Here is a 27,814-nt window from a genome sequence, read left to right on the forward strand (position 1 = left end):
CTTTCATTCACTCTGTTATTTAAAGTCACTAGTAAGGAGTGTGGCCCAAGGAAATACTCAGAAGTACTTTTTCTAATGAAAGTCTATTGGTACTAGTGGCAGTATGTTCACCTGTTTCAAAGCGGTTTCCAGAGGCAGCATGCTTTTTGCTGATATCATCTCATTTAATTTTTACCACAGTCTTATGAGGTGGGAATGATTATCCTACAAGAAGAAATTTTGAAAGGTTAAGTAACTTGCTCCACACCACATGAATTTTAATAGGTGACACTGTAACTCCAGCCTGGACCCTTTCTGGTATTACCTAATTTCTGCGCAGAGTGTAAGAGGAGCATAAATTTTTCAGAATTCTAGTGAAGCATAAAAATGACCTTTGCTTATTCAGTCCATTCACTTAAAAAAAAAATCAAAGCTTGCCTTTATGGATTTTTTCTGCTCCAAATTTTTGGCCTAAGAAGCATATTTCACAAAGTTGCACCTGGTGTTTAATTAACTGGCAGTCACCAGGTTGTATAAATATTCACATGAGCAATGAGCATGTGAATAATCAATGGAACTAGTAAGAATCGCATTCAGTTGTTACTTTCTTGAAGACATTTCAGTGCTCTCCCCTGTCATTTGGGGAAATTCCTTACATCCTTTGGATCAAAGTACTAATACATATTAACAGAGTGTAGACTTTTGCTATGTGGACTTACTGGCCAAATGAGAAAATAAAATAACTGAGATGGCTTGTGACCCTTTAGAACTACTATTTCCTGGATGATCAAGAGGATCACACAAGCCTATCACTTATGTGCTCTAGTCTTACTCATTTCAGTAACACATTCAAGAAACAGGCAGGCAGGACCTATCTTTCCATGCAATTTATATCAGTCTGTGGTTTTGCACCAATTTATTTTAAGAGTTAAGACTTCCCTTTATTGGAGCAATAACAAGAAACTCCACCATTTCCTCTATTTCTGGGCAATTCCATTTTATTCAGTAAGGATTAGTCATCTGATTTTTATAGTTTTGAGGAACATTTCAATTTTTAAATCCTTATTTATTTTTACAAATCGTAATGGTTTGAAAGCACGCATGTGTGTTGTTCTTGTTCAATTATTGATGTTGATTGATTGATTCTGTTGATGCTCTGGTAAAACAAGAAAGACTTAACACTGAATTTTTTTTTTTTTACAAAGAAATTTTAGCCCCCATTATAACAACCATTATGATTATTTAGTGGGTCCTGACCTAGATTTAAATAATGACTGTTTACAACCTCCTTCAAGATCACATTTTTCTGCCTAAAAGAGGTTGCACCACTCTATGCAGGTATGTGGGAGTTATAGTGGAAGTCCTTCCTAATATTCCATTTGGTAAATCTTTTCCATGCCATTAGACATTGTAACAACTAATGTACAGATGGTGTTGGCCAATAAGTAAATTTACTGTTTGGTTTATGAGTAAATTCAAGATGAAATAAATAAAAATATTGAGGCAAGAGTCACTTTATACAGACATCATTTATAAGGGCTTATTGATATATTATCTAATTTGATAAAAAGTATCCAAAAAGTTCTAGGTGTGGAAATGTGAACTTGTTATTATGATGATCATCATCATTATCAGAAATGTATCAACAACTAAAATTTTATGGAATTATAATATGGCTTTTTTTAATATAACAGCTGTTTTTAGTTATAATTCATATATCAGATAATTTACCAACTCTGTGATTTTTGGTGTATTCAGAGTTCTGCAACCATTATCAAAATGAATTTTGAATCATTTTCTTCACCCACTCCCAGCAAAACCCTGCATTCATCAGTAGTAACTTCCCATTTCTCCCCAAGTCTCCCAACCCTGAATAACCACTAATCTTTCTGTCTGTATGGATTAGTCTATTCTGAACATTTCACATGAATGGAATCATAGATCATGTGGTCTTTTGAGAGTGGTTTCAGTCACTAAGCTTAAGTTTTCAGGATTCATCCAGGCTGTGGCATAAATCAATACTTCATTCCTTTTAATGGTTAAACAATTTGCCATTATATGGCTATGCCATGTTTTGTTTAACTGTTCACTGTTGATAGACATTTGGGTTACTTCCATTATTCAGCCATTATGAATAAGGCTGCTATACACATTGATGTACAACTTTTTGTGTAGGAATATATTTTCGTTTCTCTTGATGTATACCTAGGAGTAGAAAACCTGAATCATCTGCTAACTCCATGTTTAACCTTTTGAGCAACTGCCAAAAAGTTTTCCTGTCTAACTGTATCATTTTCATTCCTACCAGCAGTGTATGAGGATGCCAATTTCTCCACATCCTCCCCAGCACCTGTTATTGTCTTTCTTGGGGCAGTCATCCTGATGGGTATGAAGTATAGTCTCATCCTGCTTTGAATTTGCATTTCCCGGATGGCTAATGACATTGAGCAACCTTTCATATGCTATTGCCTATTTGTGTATCTTGGAAGAAACAATTATTTATTGATACCTGTTGCCTACTTTTTAAATTGTTTTTGTTTTTATTGATTTACAAAAGTTCTTCCCCTATTCTATATACAAGTCCCTAATCAGATATACTATGGGGTGTCTTTTTATCTTCTTAGTAGCTACAGCTGTATATTTTGTAGCCTCCTTACCTCTGGGAGCATTATGAACTCCAAACTCCAAGTGTGGGCCAGTTTCAGCTCCTCTTTCTGTAGTCCCTTTGTTATTGTACTAGTCACAGTGTATTGGTAGCACAATTCTAGAATTTATCTTCCCTATAAGATGGAGCTTTGTCTTATAAATCCTTTTATTTCCATAGCCTGGGACTCTGCCTCACACAAAATGGGAACACCATAATTGCTTGTTCAACTAAAGTACATTGAACCTTGAATTTTTTTCCCCAATGATCCAGATCAATACTAATCCTAGAAAGCTGATAGAAAAGGTCTTAATAGACTATCAGAGAATCTAGGGTGGGGTGGGAAGCTGCAATCCCTGGCATAGAAACAAGAGTATATTTCTAGAAATCACCCCTTGAGGTTTCACTAGTTCCAACCCTAACAGTTCTGTGGTACCGTGACAGTGGAGTTTCTAGCTGCAAAGGCCTATGTCCGGCCCCACTGTGGGATTCCTGTGGTGTGGGCCTCAGTGCCCAGGGACTGCCGCTCCCTGTTCTGAACAGCAGGCTGACATTCACATGACTAAGCATTTATTTTACTCATATAGACATTTATTTAAAATTCATGGTGGAACTTGCTACCTTGTGGCTCTGATGTGGTCTAAGGAATCCAGTTTTCTCTTCTAACAAGGTATTTCCTATGGTAGTAGTTTGTTTATCAATTTCTTTTTTTAAAAAATGATCTGTTTAAACATCCTTTCCTTGTTTGTCTAGAACTTTTCCAAATTGAAAAGGTAATCAAATGGTTCTCTTCCATATTCTGGATGTATTTTATGCTCTCACAAAGATTCTCTAGATTCTATCACTGTACATTTTTGCTCTTGTTGAAAATGGTGCGAGGGTCTTTACTTTGATTGGAAAATTATGATAATATGAAGTAACATTTACTCTCCATAAAACAAAGATGAGGATTTAATTGTTTAAAATCAGTCCTTCTCAGAACTCTAGTTCTTAATTTTAAATCCTGGTAGAAACAAACAAAAGAATATTTTAAAATGAGACTCAGTAAGAAAGCCTATATAATTTTTGATGAGATTTGAGATTTGTACTCTCAACTACTTTTATTTCCTATTTAGCAACAAGGCAGCTTAAACACACACACACACACACACACACACACACACACACACACACACACAGTGAGGGATAGAGGGAGAGAACTAGTTGATAGCCTAAGATGATTGATTTATTTTCTCTTAGCACAGCAAGATGTGCTAAAATTACTTCATCTCAAAAGACTTACTGGAATTCCTGAGTGAGAAATACCCCCACCCCCACCCTTTATTTTTCCCTTTATGAAACAAAAATAGTTCTGTATTTTTGGGAGAAAGAGTTTGGCAGACAGGCTGATTATAATACTGTATTGGAAAACACTTACTTCGATTGACTGAAAACCAGATGCAGTTTGTGGTAGTTAAAAGCCAATGATAATGTGTTAACTGGTGTCCACACACTTGAGTTTACTAAGAGTATTCCTCAATCTGAGGTGGAGAAACCAAGAGAAGAATGGGAAATGCTTCCCTGTCTTTGCCTCAGGCCCCCAGAAGAGCACTGGCTGTAGCATAAGGTTAGGGAGGGTGAGATTTCATGTCCTCTTTCCCAGAATATAAGCCAGGCACTGTACAGTTACTCAAAATGGTATGGGAGGGGGCGGGGGAAGCATTTGTTTAGTCAGAGATCAGAGTTGGAGGTTCTGGGGGTAATACTTACTAACTAAAGTTCTTAAAGTGTTTAATCTCATTAAATTTTAGTGTACTCTTTGTAAAAATGGAAGGTAATGCTAGTCCTTACTAGTAGGATAGCAAATACTGCATTTCAATTAATTATTGTTAAACTCAGCAAATTTCCTGACCATCTCTTCCACCAGGACTTGACCAGCTGTCACAGGCCTGATTAGTATGTCTAGGCTTCATGAGTATGTATCATCAGCTCAGTCATTCTCTATTGAAGAAAGATAATAGGGAGAAATTGAAGAAGTATTATTTGGACATTGATTTCTACTAAATCCACCAAATTAGATTCTGTGCCCTCTTACAGGGGATATGCATTGACCCTAGGGAAAATGAGGTAAAGAAGCTTTGCAGTATGAATATTCTTTCTTTGGATGTGAGCCTTGCATCTCAGAACAAAAACAAGTCAGTAGTTACTAGTTACTATATCTCACTTTCCAAAACAGTTTCTTTGTAATAGTCATTTAGAGATATTTTTGCATGCCACATTTTTGCCTTTATGCTTTTGTAAAATTCACTGAATGACTAAACCTTCCTGTTCCTAATATATTAAAAAGGATTCTTTCTCATTTTCATGTGCCGATAAGGGTGTGAGTTTGATAACAGTGAAGGCCAAGTGAACAGGCCTTGCAGTTGTGAACAGAATGATAAAGTGGAATCTGAGGGTACCCCATTATGAATGGATTATTTAGATAGAGAAAGAAGTTATTTTTAGGCATGGCATTCCTATAAACCCTGAAGCTGTGGGTTTTACAAATGAGAAGTTGATGCACCAAATAAAAATTACCAGATGCCAGCCTCTGTGCGACTGACAATGTGTAGTGGTTCAGAATCTTGAAGAAATGATGCTCATTTCTTTGCTATTTCAACTCAACAGGGATAGTTGGGGTAAAATACCGCTGAAAAAATTATAGCATACTCAGCTACCAAAGCTGTCCTATGTTATGAATTGTTATCTGAAAGGCTTTAATTTTCCCCCTCATGACTCCGTGCGTTTTTGTAGCATTACAGATGTGACCCACATTTCTATTCTAATTTACTGCATTCTTTCCTGAGTCTCATCTCATACTTTTAAAGGGTCAGTAGACATTTCATTTAAGGAACCGACCTGGACCCAGCACTAGAACAGAGGTCTAACAGAGACCTAAATATATGATAGGATTCAATCCTTGTCCCTTGCACATCAGCACACCTCAATAGTTTTCAGAAACTTATCCAGTGGGTTCTCTTCTTTTCTTAGAAATCCGAGCTCAACTGGTAGAACAACAAAAATGCCTGGAGCAGCAAACAGAGATGCGAGTGCAGCTCCTCCAGGACCTGCAAGACTTCTTCCGGAAAAAAGCCGAAATCGAGACAGAATACTCTCGGAACCTGGAGAAGTTGGCCGAAAGGTTCATGGCAAAAACGAGAAGCACCAAGGATCATCAGCAGTACAAGTAAGAGAGACTTGACTCAAATGCATCTTTTCAAGAGGATATCCTGCCTTTTTAACAAATCTTGTTTTTGGACTTTTTTATTTTTATCTGAGAAGATATTGGTAGACATATCTCCATAAATAAAAGCAACCCTTTGCATTTATAGGTCATGGACATCATTTTACCATATTTTAAACTAATGATATTCTCCTGAAATTATTCTATTGTCAATACATATACATATATGTGCACATACATACATACATACATATATATGCTCACTCATAATCATTTTGCTAAAAACCCTTATAATAAGGTGTTATGTGTGTATATTATATATATATATTTTTTTTTTTTTTTTTTTTTCTTTTCTTTTTCAGCACTAGGAATTAAACCCAGGGCCCAGGCATGCTAGGCAAGAGCTCTATCACTGAACTACATCTTGGTTTTTTTTTTAGTTTATTTTTGAGATAGGGTCTCATTAAGTTTTCCAGTCTGGCCTCAGCCTCTTGGGTTCAAGTGATCCTCCTGCCTCAGCCTCCCAAGGGGCTGGGATTATAGGCAAGTGCCACTGTGCCCAGCCTCCTATACACATACATATATTTATGGATAAATTTTTATATAAGAAGGAAACATGTTTGTAAAATTCTTATTTTGTTTCTTTGAGTTCTCTTTTTCTTTTTTGAGATGGGGTTTCACTGTGTTGGCAAGGCTGGCCTTGACTTCTGATCCTTCCATCTCAGCCTCCTGAGTAGCCGGATTATAAGCATGCACCACCACACCTGGCAGTAAAATTCTTGATTACAGGAAACCGGGAGTTAAAATCAGTCACAGGTAGATATTTGAAATAACTGCTCTTCAAGGAAAGACCTGAAGATTTCTGTAATGATTTATATGAATGAAGCAATAAGGGTTTGTTTAATGCTTCCCACCCCACCCCACCCAACATGTTTGTGATCATTGCGATTGAAACTGATTTAAAAAAAGAATTTAGCCAAGTGAGGTGGCTCACTCCTGTAATCCCACAACTCAGGAGGCTGAGGCAGGAGGATCACAAGTTCAAAGCCAGCCTCAGTAACTTAGCAGGATCCTGTCTCAAAACAAAAAACAACAAGAGCTGAGGATCTGACTCTGTAGTTAAGGGCCCCTGGGTTCAATCCCCAGTACAAAAAAAAAAAGAGCTTTTAGCAACATGCTTGAGTGAGCATAACTAAACCTTAACATTGATTGTACTCCATTTGTTTAACAAATACATGCAGGTAATTCTATTAATGAATTTTTCTTCATAGTTTAAACCCTGGAGATAGAGAAGGCACACAGCTCCAGTACACATGCTCCAGCAGGGGAAGCGGGGGAAGCACAGGACACCATAGACAGATAGGATGAGATCCACTCTGCAGTGGAGGTAGGGGAAGGTTTTGGAAGAAGCTGTGTCTCAGCAGAGACCTGAAGGACTCATTGGCCAGCTGAGGAACTGAGGAGGGTACTCCAGGCCAGGGGAGCTTCATGGTTAAGGGACCAGAATGGAAGGAGTGGAGGGTAGGTTTGCAGTGAAAGTGCAATAGGAGTGAGTAGTGAGGGGTGGACAAAGTGGCTCCAGACATAAACTGGGGCCGATCATGGAATTCTTACCATCTTTCTGGGCAGTTTTGACTTTATTCTGAGGTCATGAGAAGCCTTTGGAGAATTTTAAGTAAAAGTGTGACCCACCCTCACACAAAGACCAAGAATAGTAGACTGGAAGAAAACAGAGGGAGAAAGAACACCCGAGGTCCTCTCACAGAAAGGACGAGAACCAGCCACCCCACAAGTAGAGAGAAATGGACCTTGTTTGGGAGATAGTAAAAAGGCAACAGAGACGTCCATTTCTGGAACTACAGTGGACCAGATTATCTGGAAACCACTTCTGCCACAAAACTGCTAGAAATGCTGGTTAAAATATAATAGGCATCCTTTGCAATGTACAACTGCCCCCGTGGGAAAGTAAGGGAGATTTTTAAGGACTGAAAAAGGAAGAGGGAAGTGAAAACCTAAGTGGCAGTGGTACCACCCTTTAATCCCACCTGGGGACAAAACATCTGCCTACCTGCACAGGGGGACAAGGAGAGCAGTGTGCTCCGGCTGGGCCACTGGAAGCCAGGCCTTTTTCTTCAACATTGGTTTTGCAGTGCCATTGTACACCCCTCCCTGACCTTAGATCCTACATAAAAAGTAGGGTGGGCTACATTTGCAGAAGCGAATGTAAAGCTATTCTGCATAAGGAATATCTTTTTTATTTTTTTCACTCTTCTTTTTTCTTTTATGGGTGACTTCAGCCTCTAGTTTTGGTCCAGCATACAAATAAATCTTCATGATGATTCCCAGGGTAAAAACGTCTAATGCACTTGCAGAAACTGAGGCCGCAAAGAGGAGACTAGAGCCAGTACTAGATTCACATGTATAGTAATTGTTCCTTTTTAAAAGCAATTGCAAATAAGACTGCCCACCCATCCATTCAACAAATATACCTGAGTGTCTTTTTTCTGTGTTTGTACTTAGTAATTGATTGTAAACTGAAAATATGGATGGGCCCATGCTCCAGAATCTGGCCCCTTAGTGAATCCAATGCCACGTTTCTGTTTTTCCAGGTTTTGTTTGATGGTTTTCTTCAAAAGATAAACAGCTTAAAATTGTCTTTGACTTGACTAAGTTTATTATTGAATATGGGATTAAAGATGAAATAGACAATTAATCTGTAGAAAGGTTAAACTACAATTAGGCAAAACTAGAAGACAGGCTTTATTAGAATCATCCAGACCTGGGTTTGAATAATGGCTTCACTGTGCAACTTTAGTTAAGTGACATACCCTCTCTGAGGCTTGGTTTCTTAATACATAAAATGGTGTTTTACTACCACTAAGAGAGAAACATGACTAAGTCACTGTTTTGATTGATAACTGACAGCGGATATGCACGTAGCATTTCTTTTTCCCTTTGCCAAAAAAAAAAAAAAAAAAATGCTGTATCTTTAGCACAGAAATGTTACTATCCATTGAAGCTGGACTCTGGAGTCTGCTCTTATTCAGTTTGAGGATGCTTATTGTGCAGAACACTCCTCAGCCTGAAGTTTCCACTGCATAATAGAAAGACCAAGGCTTGGATCAGCCTCCCTGAACACAAAGGCTCACTTTGACACTAGCTTTGGTCTTTATCAAATCACAGTGCCTTGCTAAGCTTCAGTTCTCTCATTGACAGGAAGGACACAAAGAATCTCTGCCTTAAATGGTAGTGGTAAGGATTAAGTGGAATTAATGTCAACTCTTTAGAGCAACCCTGGTTAATCATAGCTAACTTTATATAGCACTAACTATGTGCTCAAGGCATTATTGTAAGCATTTAAAAGTATATATTAGTTCAAATCATCCTCATAATAATCTTAGGAGATGAATATTATAATTTTACTCATTCTGCAAAATAACTGAAACACAGAGAGGTTAAAGTCATTTGCCCCCAACTATTTTGCTAGTAATGGTATATGGAATGAGAACCTACAGAGCATTGCTCCGGAGTTTGTTATCTTGACCTGTATACTGCTTCTCACTCAGTAAATGATATTTTCCATTCTTATATTTTTCTCTTGGTGCATTATAATTATATCTAATAGAGGGATTCAGTATGCCATGTTTGTGCATGCACATTTACATAATTTGATCAATCTCATTCCACACAACCTTTCTTCTCCCTCCCCCAATTGTCTTGCTCTACTCTACTGATCTCCCTTCTATTTTTATTATTATTATTATTATTATCATCATCATCATCATCATCATCATCATCATTTGTTATCAGGTATTGAACCCAGGGGCACTTAACCACTGAGCCACATCCCCAGCACTTTTTATATTTTATTTTGAGACAGGTCTTGCTGATTTGCTTAGGGCCTCCTTAAATTGCTGAGGCAGTCTTTGAACTTGCAATCCTCCTACCTCAGCCTCCTGAGTCACTGGGATTACAGGCATGGGCCACTGCACCCAGCAGCATTATTATTTGAATTAATACATTATAATTATATATGTATATATGTATGCATATATGTATACATATGGGAAAATATATATATGATTCTTTGTGATATATTAGAACATGGACACAGCATGAATTGGTAGATATCATTCCCCAGTACTTCCCCATTATTACTAATAGTAGCAATAATAAGGCAATAATAATGTGTTTATTCAATGAATGAAATAGCACTTATTTAATGCTGACAATGTGGCAGAACACTGAGGATACAAAAAAGCTTAAAATACCCTCAGTGAATTTATGAGGTATATTAAAATAAATGATCAACATAGATGTTGATGTGAAGAAGGTAACATTGACCTGTGAGGCTGGATAGATAGAGAATGTCAATAGACTGTCTCCAGTTACCTGCCATGGAACCACTTTCCTTCCCGGATGACTTTGAGAATAAATGGGAGCTTCCCAGGTGGGGGGCATAAGGCTCAGTGTGCCACAGGAAGAGGGAGGAGCTGCTCTGGAAGTGCATGTGCCAAGACCTGACATCCGGCATCTCTTCCCCAAGCCTATTTCTGCTTTTTCTGCTAGTAAGGGTTTAGAGTTGATGCAGTATTAAATCTAGAACCTGAGAGACTTAGTGGCACAAAGACCTAACTTAATCATTTCTTTCCCAATGTTATTAATATGTAGGGTCATAAATGATCATGAATAATAAAATAACACTTCCAATTAAAGGGTACTTCTATCCCCAAGTTAGGATAAACACTATGCCATTTTGTCATTTTACAGTTAGTTTTTAAAGTGAAAAACCAAAAGTAAACATTGTACTTTGACTTTTTATTTTAAGCAGCAACATCCCAGTTATGCTTTTGTTTGGAGTTTTTCTTTGAAATTTCTTAAAATGTCTCCTTAGTGGTTTATTGTCACTTTTAGCTTTATTATCCAGAATAAAACAAGTAGCAGTTACAAATTTGAAATGCTTAATGGGTTTTAACAGGACTTGTGAGAAGTCATAAGGTAGCAAAGTTCTTGGTCTATTCATGAGTTTCAAGGTAGTGCTATAGAGTTCTGATTCCCCAGGAACACTGTTTGGAAAGCTAAAGGTTATGTATCAGGGGACTAATAAATAACCTTCAAATTTATGTTCTGTGGAAAGGATAACTAGCCAAATTTCTTTGCAGACTGAACATTCAAAGCAGACTTTGTGCAGTGGCAAACCACACTCTATCTAAGACACAGTAGTTGGTAGATTTTTATATAAACATAAATTGCCTTCCTCAATGGTGTGTTTAAAGCTGAAGGGCTGCCTGAGCACCTTGTATGTCAGGGTCCTGCAAGGCTGGTCAGGAGTGCAGGTTTTCATTGGTGTTCATGGTCAAGGTTTCCTCCCAAGCCTGGCAAATTCCTGGCTCTGTACTGTGTGCAGGCTGAAAGACTGTTTAGAGGGCTGAATGTCCTGGTCTAAGTAACACTCAGAATCCTGATCTGTTGTGGCACCTTAGTTGACCAGAGTGACATCACTCAACTGATTAGGGCAACTCTGAAATTGATAGTAACTCTGTCTTTCTTCACCTCTCAGGAAAGACCAAAACCTATTGTCTCCAGTGAACTGCTGGTATTTGCTCCTGAACCAAGTGAGGAGAGAAAGCAAAGACCATGCAACCTTGAGTGACATCTATCTGAACAATGTGATTATGCGGTTCATGCAGATAAGTGAGGATTCCACCAGGATGTTTAAAAAGGTACACCCCGTAAATCCTCCTACTGCACGTTTTCTGATAACTGCCTTGTCTAGAACCAGCAGTGAAAACAGTGTCTGAAAATATTAAAGGAGTATTTTAAAGACACAGAATAAAAAGTTAACCTTGAAGAAGCATACCTATAGTTTATATGTGGATATGTATATGTATATATGTATCATGCATGTATAGTATGTATATGGTATTATATACTAAATGTAGTTATATTCAATAAATTACTGGATCTATGACCTGAACAATGTGAACAAAATTTTGAAAAAGATGTACTTGCAAATTGCACTTCTGGCCTTAGGAACTGACTGCCTGAGCTTAAGAAAAATAAGATGGGAAAATAAAAACCAAAAAAAAAAAAAAAGAAAGAAAGAAAGAAAAGAAAAGAAAAACCTTTCCTGATTCACACATGATCAGACTTGTGAAGAATGAGATTACCACATGTGCTGCTCTCTTGGAAAAATGTTATCACAATTTTTTTCTTACTCCCACCAAACCAGCAGCAGAAGCTGTGAGAAAGCAATGAGAAGAAAATTCCACAGGGCACAGAAAATTCAGTTCCTTACACACCCGAGAACTTCCTCTTTCCCAAATCCATTAAAAAAAAAAAAAAATGGGCCTTGAAGTCTCCTTATTAGCCTCAGCCAACTCTTGGCAATTTTTTTTGTTGTTTGGACATTTTTGTTGAGAACAATAACAAAATTGGACCATTTCCTGTACAGAAAATGCAGCTACTTGACCAACAAGACTGGTCTTTGGCTTTTATGTTTGTAAGTCAAGAGCCTCCCCAGCCCTCTCAGCTTTGCATTAATAGTATTTAGCGTCAATATTTATACCTATACTTACTCTTCAGTAAGTAATTATTAGTCTCAGAAAGAAAACAGGGCAGGAGAACCACCCTGTAGATTAATGATATATTTATGTTTCAAAGGGGACTCTTAAAACAAAGACGTAGTGTTAAGCAGGCCAGCTGGAAAACTTTTTAGTTGTGTGTGATGTATCCACATTACATTTGATTTCTGACCTAGAAATGGAATTTAGCAAGCCCTAAGTTATCATGTGTTCTATTTAATAGGAGGAAAAAAGTGTTTCAAACCAAGGAGAATTCCTAAAACATTGGGACTGAGGAGCATATTAATTAAGAAGAGAATAGAAAGAGAAATATCCTAGTATCTTAGGTATGGAGATTACAAAAAGGAGTTCAAACTGAGCTGGGAAAAGAAAGTAGATTTCTTGTTTATTGGCCCTTTCTGCTGAGACCCTCTTTGGATCAGTTGGTGTTCATGAGCATCTCCCATGAGCAGGAGATTGGGATATTAGGTGTCAGAAAGCATACAGAGATAAGGAAAACTAGTCCTCATCTTCAAGGATGTTGCAGTTGAGCCAAATTTGGATGACATTAAGAGATGCTTTTCAGTCTTGGGGCGCTGGCAGGGATTCAGTCAGGGCCTCTAGGACCAGCACCTCAATAGAGTTCATTTATCCATTTAACAAAACATTTTTTAAATGCCTGGTAAACCAGAGTTAAAAGACATGTCCCTGCCTGTTAGAAGCTCATTTCAATAATTAAGGATTACCACACTCCAGAGATGCACAACCCACTATGGGAGCCTGAGGCTGGGGAATCTTAGTTTTACCAAGGGATCAGGAAATGCTTCACGCAAGAGGGAACCCTTGAAGTGAGGCTTCTAGGAGAAGCAGGCATTCATCAGGCAGACAAGGACAAGGAGCTCTCCTGGGGGAAGCCACAGCCTGTGCTCTGGGGAAGTTTGATGTGATTGGACCAGGGAGTGGGTGATGGGCGGTGAGACTAGAAAGGACAGTCAAATAAGGAGGGACTTTGTGTGTCTTACTAAGATGTAAGAATTCATATTTTGAGAGTCAGAGTCAAGAGCTTGGTAAAGTGGGTAGAATCCTAGGAATGAGAGTCAAATGGATTTGGATTTGAATTCCCTCTCTTCTGCTTACTTGCTTTGTACTCCTGGGAGATAATTCACAAGGTTGAAGTGAAATGTTCTCTGCTCTTAAGGGAGGGAAAAAAGGCAAGTCTGGACAGAGGGAGAAGCTGAATTTATGGAACTCAGGGGCAGGATGGCCTTTAGGGTTGTCTCATATCCATACAAGGAAGCCTGGCCTTTGTTTTGCAGTCACTGGTTTTGAACTGCTCTTGGGGAGGGATCCACAATGTTGGGGTGAGGCAGTTCCCTTTGGTAGAGGGTAACTCCCAAGGACAATTCTCAGAGAGGAATCAGCTGTAAGCTTTAGCAGCCAGTATTCCCAGAAGTTAGGGGAATGAATTCCTGGCTGTTGAAGAGAGATTCAGGTAATGTACAATAATTACAGAAAGACACAGACAGACATGTCTCTTTGTTTGTTATCTAGCATTCTCTTATCCAGATTTTCTGAGACTCAAAGAATTTACAGTGGATTCCTGATCACTTTAGCATTTAGCGGGAGAGCAATTCATGTCTCCTGCACAGCCTTTCTCTCTTATCCATTGTTGACCAGCTGGAAAAGCAATGCTCATCACAATTGCAGATGTCAGAGTCTACCTTCCTCATGTCAACAAGCAGACTGCACACCTCACCTTTCCATCTTGCTGGAAAAAAGGAAGACCAAGAGGCAGAAGGAAAAAGGAAGCCCAGAAGTTATTGAGGAGAAAGATTAATTAAACCAAAAGAACACATTTGTATCTGAATGCAAAGAAAGGCAGAATCTACATAGTTCAAGTCCAAAAGATTTTCATGTTCCTTTATATTAGAAAGGAACACTAATATTTTCTAGTTTTCTTTTATACAACTCATCTTCCATTGTTATGGTTCTAGGTTAGAGGACTAATTTATTTTCAAATGGGAAGAAATCATGGGTTGGTCCAATAAGGCCTTTACAACCCCTGTGGAGTCCTTGGGGCATAGGTTTCTTGGGAAGGGATCTTGAGACTCTTTTCAAAACCATTCCCATGTCTATTTGGAGATTCAGATAGATGCTGTGTTCTTGAGAGTTTTGATCTGTTAAACAGCTACATCTTACTCAATTTATTCAATGACAGAGAATCCTTTTACTCAGAGTATTATATCAAATAAGGAGTTTAGACCAGATTAATTCCAGCCATATTCTTGTGCCCAAATGTATACAATTATCAAGAAGACACTTATAAAAATACCTAATTGCATGCATAGTGGTAGGAAAGAGCTTCAAGATTTAAGTCTTAATCACATTAGATACAATTACAGACATAGTTGCCTTAGCTTACCAAAAAATTTTCAACGGGTTGAAAAAGGGAAACTTTTTAAAAAACAATCATTCAAATGTTAATTATTTTAGACATAGACCTTTAAGGTGTGTTGGTCAGTATAACACAGTGATTCAGCTTTTAGATTCTGAAATAAGATATTTGGGGTAAAAACCTTGACTTTGTCACTGTTAGTAGTTATATAGACTTGAGAGTATTTGTAAACCTCATAAGCCTCAGTTTCCACATCTATAAAGTGGGTATAATAACCTATTCCCAATAGTTGTATGGAGGATTCATGAGTCATATATGAAAAGCAACTTAGGCCAGTATCTAGACTTAATCTGTCCTAAATAACTAGTATCTTTATTATCATTGATATTGTAATAATTAATTCCATATACCTGTAATAATTATGCAATTTGAGATTATTCATTAATCTCACATTAAATAAATGTGTCCTCATTCTAAGGAGAATGTATGAGGCAACTTTGTGATGTACACTTTTAGATCATCATCTATCACTTGTTATGAAGTACCAAACCATATTTATAAGCCAACTCTGAGAAATACCCTCATAACATCATTGCTTGTAGCTGAATTAAACTTTTTGTCCTCCAGTTTCAACAGTTAGTGAATAACCAAATGAATGCCTGAGTTGGTTAACACTCCTTGCCTCTCAGATCCCTAATTGCCTTTCCACATTGACAGCCCTACCTTTGAGGTTACATTGATGGTTCATTTATTCAACAGGATGAATTACTCAATTCCAGACCTTCAGTCAAATATGAACCATGCAGAAAGGGATAAGAGAGAGCTGCCTTTACTCTCTTAAGTCCTGCTTCACCGTTTTATGAACAGGTCAGACTTCCAGGGCTCCTTACACATAAAGGTTTGTTTCATTATCAAGCCCCACATTTTCCCCAAAGAATAAGAGCTGGTGATGTGCCCATCACCCTGTTCTCCAGCCCTGCCTCCCAGAGTCACGAGATTCTGCTTCTTTCCATTACTCATACTGAAAGAGAATGTTCTACATCTGGTTCGGTGCTAGAGCCAGAAAATGTGCAATTCATATGCTACACATAAAAATGTAATTAATGCCAGCAGTCTCCGTTGCAGGGCAGGCTACAGCCAGATCACAGTAACCATTCTATTTAAATACCTAGTCACTAGATATGACTTACCAATTTTAAGAATGTTAATAGAGATATGTAATTTAGAGGGAGCACCATAAAATGGTGCCATTTGAATATGTCAAATTTATCCCTGTGCTTTAAATTATCTTGAAGGTTGTCATTTTCCATGAACGATTCTAAAATTATTAATATACTTTTCCCTCTGTTTTTTGAATAAATACATGTACAAGTATAGATGATTATTTTTATCTTCCAACAACAATGGCATCTGTAAATATCACTTGCTGATGTTTAACTGTGTGCCAAGGTCTGCCTTCTCCTCATATTAGCTCACACATCCTCACAGCTGCCCAATGGATAGGTATTATTGGATCCACATTTTAAGGATAAAGAAATAAAATGCTCCGGGATATGATCTGCAGAACCAGGCTGCCTAGTATATATTCTTCTCTTCACCCATATTTTAGATAGTTCATAACTGTTAGGGACTATGTTGGCATTTCTTTGGTCATAATTGGAGATGTATAGGGTCAATGCATAGGGTCAGCAACTTCTAGGAAATAGGACGCTAGGTTCTTGGTCCTGTTCAGGTCTTATGAAAATCCTAAACAAAGCTATTGTAGATTGAGACAGAAAAATGTCAGTCATCCTCTTTATAGACAGGGTTTCAAAACCACAGAGACTGACCCCAAGCCACTGAGAATTATCCTCCTCTGGTATAAATGCATAGATTATCAGATTTAGATTCATAGGAATTAAATTAACACACTTTTGGTATTACTGATTCTGTGAATTAATTTGAAAAGAAAGGGAGATAACTAGTAAAATTCATAATCAGGGCTGGGGTTGTGGCTTAGTGGTAGAGCGCTTGCCTTGCATGCATAGGACACTGGGTTCGATCCTCAGCATCACATAAATAAATAAAATAAATGAAAGAAAGGTATTTTGTCCATCTACAACTAAAATTTTTTTAAGTTTAAAAAGATAATCATTTTTTTTTTTATTTTTACTGAAGTCAGCCACATTCTATTTAAATACCCCAATATGAAAAAAGAAAGATATTTTATAGGGATAAAGCTCCTTTTTTCAAATAGACCATTTAGACTAAGTTAATATGTAAACAGATGCTTAGTCAAAGTTAATAAAAGATACTAGTCTATTAAAGGTCTCTAAGACTCTGACCTTGTATTGAAAAAAGTGCATAAATTTAAAGCATTGAAAACTACCAATCTGTATGTATATAAGAAGAGTTTCTTTTTTAATATAAAATATATATTCAGTATAGAAATTTTGAAAATGCTAAGAGACATAGAGAATAACAATTATCCATATCAACACTATTTACTATTAATATTTTGGGCTCTTTTTTAAATGTTTATATGTATATACTATAAATGGATAATATACAAGCATACATATGTATTTTACAAAATTGATATACCATTGCATGTAGCTTGGAAATCTGCCTTTCCATATAAAACCTAATTAGCCTTTTTCATGTCTAGAAATAATTTTTCAGAATATGATACTTCATGCCTATATAGTGTTCCACTCTCTGCATGGCCCCATGTTATTATTTGACATTTAAATGTTTCACACATCAGTGATATTTTTCTTATGCTACATTCCTGGGGGTAGAATTGTTGGGTCAAAGTGTGGTCTTAGAATTTCATGCTTTTGAAGCAATTCTTACTTTTTACCTTTTTAAAGTAATGATGGTCATGGCTGTGATTTACCAACTAGTAATATATTCCCTGAAAAATAAATGGACTATTTTATTAGAGAGAACAACCAGATGTGATTCAGTGTGCTTATGCAACAGTGGTAAATAATATAACAAGAGGAACTTTTTCAAAGCATTTTAGTGTACTGTAGCAGAAGAATTAAATGGTACTCTGGTAGCCTCGAGGGACAGCTTAATTATTGATAGGACCTGGATAAATAAGTAAGAATAGCTCAAGCTAACACTTCTAACTGGTTCTCTTGAATTTTATCACCATATGGCTAGCTTGTTTTTCTAGAAACAAATTAAAACCAAACTTTTGTTTCTTATAATGATACAATTTTCTGAATTATTTTAGAAAATATTTTTAATGTGTTTTCATAAATAGGATATCAGATTGTCAGGCCCATAGTAAGTGCTCAATGAATAGCAGTGGTTGATACTGCTGTTCTGGTATTTATATTCTTGCCTTTATTACTTAGTAACAATAGGACATGCATGATTGGCCTGGCTACAAATTTAGCAGATGAGGTGCTATAAAAAGCCATTGACAATCTGTTTAGAAACTTTATCCAAGGCTTACAAGCAGGACAAGAAGCCGATGCTATATGTGACTCCTTAAAAATTAGTTAAAACAATAATAAAAAAAAAATTCATGTCAGCAAAGTTGAACATTTTTTGTCTTGCATTATGATACTTTTGTACCAATGCTCTAATATTAGTTAGTTAAACTCATAATTACATTTAGAATAGTTGTCAAAAAGGTATCTGAGGGCTGGGAAGATAGCTCAATCAGTAGAGTGCTTGCCTTGCAAGCACAAGACCCTGGGTTTGATCCCCAGCACCACAAAAAAGAAAAAAAAAAGTATCTGAAAACCTATTTTTAACAACAACAACAACAAAAAACCTAGAACTTTAAATTATTTTAAACAGGTATCTCTGCTTTAATTTTCTTCTATTTTCTTATCTGTAACTTCTGATTTTTGTATATAAACAGATTACATAATAAGTTACACAATAAAACGATTTCCTATTGTAAACTAAAGCCTTAAAGAAGAAAAATTGGGCATGGAATATATCAGTGTTTAGTGTAAAGAGGTGGAAAAATAAGTAAAACGTTCCCAAACACCATTTATTAAGGAAGAATTGGCCTATTCTCTGGGTCTAGTTGAAAAATACACTTGAATTTTCAGTATTAGGATGATTTGAATAAGAAGAGGTGAAATGGGGGCCTTCTGAACAAGATAGCAGCTTGTACCTGGGCTCCAGCTGCCTCACCTCCCAAATTATCTGTGGAATAATGAATAAGATACATAAAAAACCAGGATGATCCTTTCAACTTCAAGAAGCTCTCTTGACTCCTTTGCTGAAACTCTCTGAAGTCTGCCATCTCACTCAGAGTAAAGTCTATACCCCATTTCCCTTCCACAACTTTATTTTTCTCAATATCACTCATTCCTTTCTATGTGTGTTACTTAATTATATATTTACTTAATTATTTGTTCACTTTCTGTTACCTCTCAGTTTCAACATAAGTTCCTGAGGGAAGGAACTTGTGTTGATCACTGAAACAGGTTCTGTTGCATAGTAAGCACATATATACTTCTTCAATGAATAAGTAGTGAATAAAGATTTACATCTGTATTAGAAACCAGAGATTAGAAACTGTTATGACATACACATAACAGAAATTTCAGGACAATTCATAAAGATGTGGTATTAGCAGGGCCAGATTTAAGCAACACCATAATGTAAAACTATTTTCCAAAAGAGAGAAATCAGAGGTGGTCCTAGCAGTAATCCATCTTCAGAGGCAAGGTTCAGCTAGAAGGACTGATGAGATCCATCACTGGAATATCCTCTCTGTTTTTTGATGGAGTGGTAACCCTGGCACACTGGTCGGGAACACTGTAGTTGGCGCCAAGCATCCGTAGGCACCTGGAACTCACAGTAAGATTTGTTTGGCTCTCACTTAACTCTCCCAACTGAAAGTTGCTCTTAGGATTATTCAGATCCTTTTTCATCAATTCGCTGAGATATTTGGAGACCCATTCTGCATAAAAACCAATCAAGAACTGTCTCTCAAAGTCAAGTTCTATCTCCTATTTGATTCTTATGACAATACCATGCATTAGGTATATATTTATAGTGATGAGTATGAATAAAAACAGAAGAATAATAATTCCTTTAAAATATGCTGTAGTTTATTCATTCATTTATTAATAAATGCTTATTATAGCTTTCTTCATCTCAGACATTCAAGATAACAGAAGTGACTAAGACACACATTGTTCCTGACCCTTGAATAGACAATTAAAATCTTAATTTCTTAGCAGCATGTTAACTGTTCAGATATATAGAGAAGCCCATTGCTTCTTATGACTTAGGTGTCAGGAGGACTAAAACTTCAATAGATTGTTGAGAGTTAGCTGGATAGAGCCAGAGAAACAGAGGAGTAGAAAACTGTTCCAGGATGAAACAACATGTGTAAAGAACCAGATGCATTAAAGAACAAAGATGTTAAGGGGAAATGGGCTGTTCTCATGGGTGACTGAAAGAATGGGCAGGTACATGGCAAGTTATATAACTGGAGAGGTAAGAAGGAGCAGAGGTTAAAGATCATGTTGAGCAGCTTGAATCTATCCTAAGATTAGCAGGAAAACATTCACAAGTTAAATATGGTGGTGAGATGACCAACTTTCAATGTGCCTGGAGTATAGAGAGTGCATTGAAAAGTGATAAGATTACAGTCTTTAGATACTGATTTTGAAGCTGTTCAGATGAATCCAGATGGGCGAGGAGGATGTTTTCCATTGGGTGTGTTAATGGATATAGAAGTTTATATAGATTTTGAGCAGTGTGTTAGAGATAGAATCTGTAGGACCTAGTAATTGATTGGCTGGGGTGAGAGAAAAGAAGGGATGAAGAGGTAGCAAAGGAGACATCTAGGATTTTGCATTTATCAGGACGATGGAATATACATGGGAGGAGGAGGTTTTGGGCATAGAGACCATGATGGAAAAATGATGGTGGAGAAGATAATATGTTAGTTTTGGATGTGCCTGTGCCTAACTGGGTAGAAGTCCCATAAGCAGACTAAGAACTTCAGAATAGATCAAACCTAGAGAGTTGGGAATCTTTAATATGTGGCTGTCAATTAAGTCTTGAAAGTACTTGAGGTAACCAAGGAGAACCTGTGGGATGGAAGGGAAGAATAAGAAAAGGTCTCAGAGAAACCAGGAATTAAAGGGTAAGAAGAATAAAAGTATTCTACAAAGTGACAGAGAAGGGGCAACCAAAGAAGTAGGAAGAAACCCAGGAGAGTGAAGTCTGAGAAGTTTAGCAAAGAAATTGTGGCAAGGAGGAATGGTCAGTATGACAAGGACTGAGGCATGTCCATTGATTTTAGCCATAAAGGTTATTGAAAACCTTGACTACAGCAATCTAAGTAGAAGAGTAGGGGGTTGAGTAGTCAGAAAAAAAGGTGAGAAAGAAATTGTGGATAGTATCATCTAGAAATTTGCCTGTGAAGAAGAGAAATAATGGGAGGTATTTGGAAGAATACAGGGTCAAAAGAGACTTATTCATGGTAAGTTTTTGGTTTGGGTTTTGGTTTTTGGTGGGGTTTTTTTGGGGGGGAGTTGTTTGTTTTAAAATGTGAGAACAGAACTAATTTAAAATGTTGGAAGGAAGAAATCAGAAAAAGGGAGAACTTCAAGGGCTAGAAGAGAACAGGTATAATTGATTGATCCAAAACCCTACAAAAGTGTTAAGTAATGGTATCCAAAGGGCAGGCAGAGGAATTAGCCTTTGGCAAGAGACTCTATTAGGAGAGAAGAAATGAGAGCTGGTGATGCTGCAGATGGCTTTGTAGTTGAGGTAGCAGGGTGCTGTGGGATTCTTTGTGACTTTGGAAGTGATGCCCTCTGATAAGCAAGAGAAGAGTGCTCCCAATGGGGAGCATAAGATTTGCAAAAAGTTGAGAAGATTCTAAACAACCCCTTGGAGAAACTGAAGATTAAAAAAAAAAAAAATTAATGTAGTAGAAGAAAAAATTACCACTTCAGAAGATATAATGGTCTGAAAATAGATTATGAGTTTCAAACAAACATACTGAAGAAACACATAAATATATCTTAATAGTATTTCTGAGCTTCAAGCTTGAATGGATTCTACAAGTATCACATAAACACATGCTTTCCCAAAAAGAAAACAAATGTCAGAAAGCAATGGAGCCAAACCTACAAAAGCAACTGAAGGAAAAGTTTATAACCCTAAGCTTCTCTGTGCTGTCAAGTTGTTACTCATTTTAAAAAGCAGTTGAATAATCTTAAACATATGCTATAGTATCTTGAATATATACTTGTTATGGTAGATCGTGTTCAATATGGACCCAAGTGATCTTTTCCCTAGTCTTTTAAGCAGCCCTCACCTACATTGACTTTTGGCTTGGCCCTATGCCTTGCTTTGGTCAATATTATGATAATAAATATGAAACAAGCAGATTCCCGAAAAGTCCTTTCACATTGGAACTAGCCTTCTTTGATGCTTTTGGAACCCGAGACCAAAATGTAAGCACGTCCTAGTTAGCTTGCTAAGTGAGAAACAAGACGACATGAAAGGCAACTGCATGAAAGGCAACTGAGACATCCGAAGTGATAGCTGGTCAACTACGAGACATATGAATGAAGACATATTAGATCATTCACTTGCCACCTGACCCCAGCTGACCACAAATGCAAGAGAGAACACAGCCAAGCTGGCCCAGAACAGAAGAATCCCCCAGCTGACCTATAGAATGATGAGCTCAGTCACATGATGTTTTAAGCCACTAAGTTTTAGGTGCTTTGTTACACAGCAAAAACTAAATGATACACTACGTGAAGACCCGTTTTTGCCAGAAAGAAAAGAATCAAAAGATAAGCAGAGGTTCTGAGTAAATGGAGTCAGCATAGGTCACTATGTCTTTTCCACTAAATGCATCTATGAAACCTAAACACAATGTCTGAATCAACAGTTTGAAAACTCTAAAAATTAAATAGTAGCCTGAATTAGGGAAGAAAAGCAGATCTTTAAATCCTACAAGATCAGCAGTAGGTTTCCCATTTTTCCCTGCTTCATTATCCTTCAGCCTAGGAGCAAGGCAGCTGGGAACCTGAAAGTAGACATCAGACATGAACATAGGGAACTCTAGGAGAAGCCTTGCATTGTGACTCAAAGAGCAGGAAAGAGAGAGTAAAGAATATTCCCAATCTTTTTCTTTCCTTCAATTCCTCGTGCTCTAGTCCCCAGACATCCCACAATGGCAATGGCAGTAGCAGTAGGGACAACAATGGGAGCCCATAAGCTAAACTCTCTAAGGGAGGAACTTTTCTCCCCTATCAGAGGAGCTGTGGTCTAAGAAGTTGGAGTAAATACCTATTATTCTATTTTTTTCTATGCATCCACTGCCACTTACCTCCATAAATTTCTTCATGAGCTGCTGAACCCCTAATTTGTAAATGAACAGGTCTGATCTTAAATAGTATACCTGCCACAGATATGAAAACTAAACTAAAGGATAGGACCATTGTTTGAATTCCAGACTGACCAGTAGGTATCGCATATGCAGGGAAGATCTATAAGCACTGCAGAGACATTGGAAATAGAACTGACATTAAAACCACAACCCATAGAAGACTAATCAGAATTTGTATCCTGAATCCAACCAGTTTATTTCCTGATAAAATGAAAATGCCACATTTTATACGTGATTCAAACATGACCCCATGTCTCATAATATAACATTCAAAATATAAGACTACAAGCCAAAATTACTCAAGACACAAAGAACCAGCAAATTCCTTCTTGGATGAGGACGGGTAAGGATTCAGTGTGTCTATGGCTCTTTGGAAATGAACTTTAAATTAAGTGCTATTACCTGCAATGACTCTGTTCTATGGAGTTGGTCCAAACCCACATAGAGGTTACAGTGGATTTGTCATGATGGTTTGAGCCTCAACTCAATGGAAAAACAACGAACAGATAGAAATTTTGAAATGACACAAATGTTTGAATTATTTAATGAAGATTTTTAAAAGTGTGTATAGTAAAAATGTTCCAAGAAGTAAGAACAAATGCTTTTGAAATGAAGGAAAAGATAGAAAGTGTCAGCAAAGAAAATAAAGGATATAAAGAAGAACCAAATGGAAATTTTGAACTGAAAAATACAATAACTGAACATTTTAAAACTCACTAGATGGGCTCAATAGCAGAGTGAAACTAACAGAGGGAAGAAATCAGTGAACCTGAAGTTAGATTAACAAAAATTATCCAATCTGAACAAAAGAGAGGGAAAAAGGACTGAAAGAAGAGAATGAACCGAGCTGGGGACTTTTAAGATAATACCAGAAAATCTAATGTTTGTATTATCAGTTTTTCTGAAAGAGAAGAAAAAGACTGTGGTGCAGAAAAAAGTATTTGAAAAATGATTGCAAGAAATCTTCCCAAATTTAGCAAATGACGTGGTTACACAGTCAAGAAGTTCATCAAAGTCAAACTAGATAAACTCAAAGACACTCACACCCAGATACATCCTAATTAAACTAAAAAATAAAGACAAAGAAAAAACTTATTAAAAGCACCAGTGAAAAATAATACATTATTTATGGGAGAGGGCTTCAGTTCACATGGCTGTGGAATTCTCTACCCACTAAAGGCTACCAGTACCTCATGGTCGTGACAACCAAAACTGTTTGTAGACATTACCATGTGTTTTCTGCTGGCAAAATTGACCCCACTTAAGAAATATGGATCTAAATTAATCAAGTCCCATCTTCCCAAACAGATTTCTTTAAAAGAAATGTCCCCATTTGATTTGTTTTTCAATCATAGGGTTTATAAATTTAACAAATATGGGTAGGTCAAACTTTACTTAGTATTTCACTTCCTATAAAAAAGGAGTAAGAAATATTGTTCATTACCAAGTTTATCTGGGTTCAATTATTAATAAAAGATCGGGACTTAATTTAAAGTTCATTTCTAAAGAGCCATAGACACACTGAATCCTTACCCGTCCTTCTCATCCAAGAAGGAATTTGCTGCTGTAAGAAAGGAAATAATGAGGAGAGAACATTTCTGACATATGTTGAGGTGTCTGCAGTTGGGATCAACAACTTCTAGAGAGACCTAAGAACAGTATTCTGGTTGCTAGCCAAGGTTTTTTTATAGTTGAAGACTGTGTTTAATTCTGCATGGTAGGATTCTAAAAGATTTCCAGCAGCTGCAAGAAATGCCATATTGGGGGAGATTGCACATATAGCAAATATTTGCATTAAGGAACACTTGTGATATCTTGGATTATAGCAAACCTGACATGCATTTACAGATTAGATACTGTATATGACTGTCAGATTTATTTTAGTTCCTTTTGGATCTCAAAGAAAAGAAATTTCTTGCTATTAGAGAAGTAGTTAAATAGAAACAAGAAACTTTACCAACCAATTCTGTTGTCAGATCAACCTAGAAATCTATAAAAATAAAATATTTTGACACTGAATATAGGAACTATTTAGATTGAAAAAAAAACCCAGTAATGATCAATAAGCAATAGAAAAGAAATACGTGTAGCATTTTTAATTTTTATACTTTAATCATTCTAAGTGAGCACAGAGAATCATAATTGGCTAGTACACTAGCTTCATTAGAGTAAACATGAAGTAAACTTTTTATCTCTTTAATTTTAAAGATGGAGATTGGAGGAGTCTACTAAAATAATAATTTGTGTTACTCAGCAAGGTCTAATCATTCTGCTGAACCATCAAGACAAATCCACTGTAACCTCTATGTGGGTTTGGACCAACTCCACAGAACAGAGCCATTGCAGGTAACAGCCAGTCACCACAAAGCATGTGTTGCTTCCTAATCCTCCCAAGATCTTAACCTCCTGCCCTGGAAGATAAAGAAAGTATACTTCATTACCAGTGAACAATTATCTGGGAGACAAGGAAAAGCCATTCTGATTTCTTTATTCATTTTTTTCTGAAATGAAGCCTAACTTCACTGAAATCAGCTTTCTTCTCCAAAACAGAGCAGACATTCTATTTCTTTACACATTTAGCAAACCTTTGTTGATTACCTTTTTGTGACAGGCACCGTGGCAGGTGGGTGCTAAGTACATTAAGGTAAGATGGAAATCTTCAATTCGTACCCAACAGGAGCTTAGAATGTAATAAGGGAAGGAAGTGAGGATATAAAAATCACATTCTAAACTGGTAACTGCTCTTACAAAGATAGGGCATAAGATCACAGAGGACTGAGTGAGGCCTTCTGCTAAGGACAAGAAGAAAGTCTTCACAGAAGAAAATTCAATCAAGCTTTTCAACTTGAAGTTTTACAGAGGAATTGGGGGAAGTAAATTCTTCTGTACAAAGAGACTAGTAAGGACAAGGTCCTGGATTTCTGATCTAGAGGGGCAGGCCATGGGAGGGTGCAGGAATTTTGGGTCTCAATTTGAGAAATTGGTATATTGTCATCTAAGCAACTAAGAATGCTGGGAGAAGTGTTTAAGCAGAAATAGAACACACTCAGCTTGGAATGGGAAGAATCTTGTCTTGGGGAACCTAGTAAGGAGGTTGTAGGATTAGTAATCTGGGTGGTGATGTTTACTCTGTCATGTGAATTATATCCAAAGCATAGTTCCATACTTGGAATGACGTTGTCTTCAGAAAGTTCTCATCCATGTAGATTAAGAATGAACTGAATGGATTCCTACCAGTAATTAAAATCCAGAATATTGCTATTCAGTCCATCCAAATTAAATTTTCTTAAGAATTGTACTCCTTTAGCTGATGGCTCTCTGGCCTATTGGGGTAGGGATGGGGGCAGGGGCGTATCTAACCAGGATTTCAAGATTCTTGGGTTTACAGTAACTATAGAGATATGGGTTTGGACAGATTCTGCAGAGCAGGGCCATTGCAAGTGACTACAAGTCATAAAGAATTGTGTGTTACCTCCTAGTCCTCCCAAGACCTTAGCCTCCACCCCTGGTAGTATAAGGAAAAGGGAATAACCCCTAGCTACAAACCAATAAACAGTTACCTGGGAGGCAAGAAGTCATTCTGATTTCTTTGAACTGTGTCATAGAAGAAATAGTTGAAGACATTGGGAATATGTAGTACGGAAAAAGTTAAGTTCTAGCTGGAACACAACAGCTGTCTTCAAATATTTGGAGTCCTGTCCTATGGAAGATGGCATAGGCACACTAACTCTGTAAGGGTACAGGCATGAAGAAGAGTTGGTAGAACTTAAATGGAGACAGGTTTGTACTTTATCCTAAGACAGATCTTCTAACAGCTTTGCAATCTGTAGTCAGCAAGTGCTGACTCAGAATTAAGAATCTGCTTTGTTGTAGTTCTGAGATATTCTCAGAAATGGACTTTATCCTCCTTAATATCATATCACAAATGCAGTTAGGTACTTCAGAATGCAAGTTTTGACTTAGAATTGACTTAGACATTCCAATTTGAAAGCTGAAATAAAGACTATTGTATTGGAATTTAGAAAAACAGAAAGTGACTTAACAAGGTAAACCAAACATATGATGCTGAACTGATAATAACATCACAATAGTAGTAAGAACTAACATTTATGGAACACTTCATGTGTACCATGCACCCTGTTAAGCACATAATGGTGCTTAACATGTTTAATGGTACATAACCATGTTTAATCCTCATAACAGCCCTGTGGAGTACATACTATAATCTTCTCCATATTACAGATGAGGAAATAACTTAGGGAAGTTAGATATTTAATCTGGCCCTGGTCCTATCTTGAAGGTCCAAGGTTTTTCTGCCTACCAAATAGACAAATATGCACATGAAAATTCCATGTGTATTTCCCTGCAAGCCACAAGGATTTTTATTTTTGGTTTTTAGTTGTTTGAACTCTTCTGATTGTACTCAGCAAGCCAAGTTCTCGGTGAAAAGGATTACTTACTCTCTAGGGATTTCTTTTTCTGTTCCTTTCCTACCTTTACTGATATTTAATGTTAGTTTGGTAGATTGGTAAATTAACTATAATTCTGAGATGGTGCTTTTAGGCTAACTATCAACCTTTGAAGGAAGTTTCCGACACAGGTTAAATTCTTAAAGATGAATTCATTTGTAAAGAAGAAATTGAGAGTT

At 37.0% G+C, this 27,814-nt stretch overlaps 1 protein-coding gene across 3 annotated transcripts in view; it reads left to right on the forward strand.

Moving 5' to 3' along the window:
- The window catches only part of Srgap1 (SLIT-ROBO Rho GTPase activating protein 1), a 278,191-nt gene that overhangs the window by 120,758 nt on the left and 129,619 nt on the right, over positions 1–27,814 (forward strand). For all 3 annotated transcript variants that reach the window (XM_047549492.1, XM_047549489.1, XM_047549491.1), the window contains exons 2-3: positions 5,633–5,828; positions 11,386–11,548. In XM_047549492.1, the coding sequence (XP_047405448.1) occupies positions 5,633–5,828; positions 11,386–11,548 (359 nt within the window). The remainder of the gene's footprint in view (positions 1–5,632; positions 5,829–11,385; positions 11,549–27,814) is intronic.

The sequence above is a fragment of the Sciurus carolinensis genome, chromosome 4 (genome assembly GCF_902686445.1).
Source record: "Sciurus carolinensis chromosome 4, mSciCar1.2, whole genome shotgun sequence".
Taxonomy (NCBI): Eukaryota; Metazoa; Chordata; class Mammalia; order Rodentia; family Sciuridae; genus Sciurus; species Sciurus carolinensis.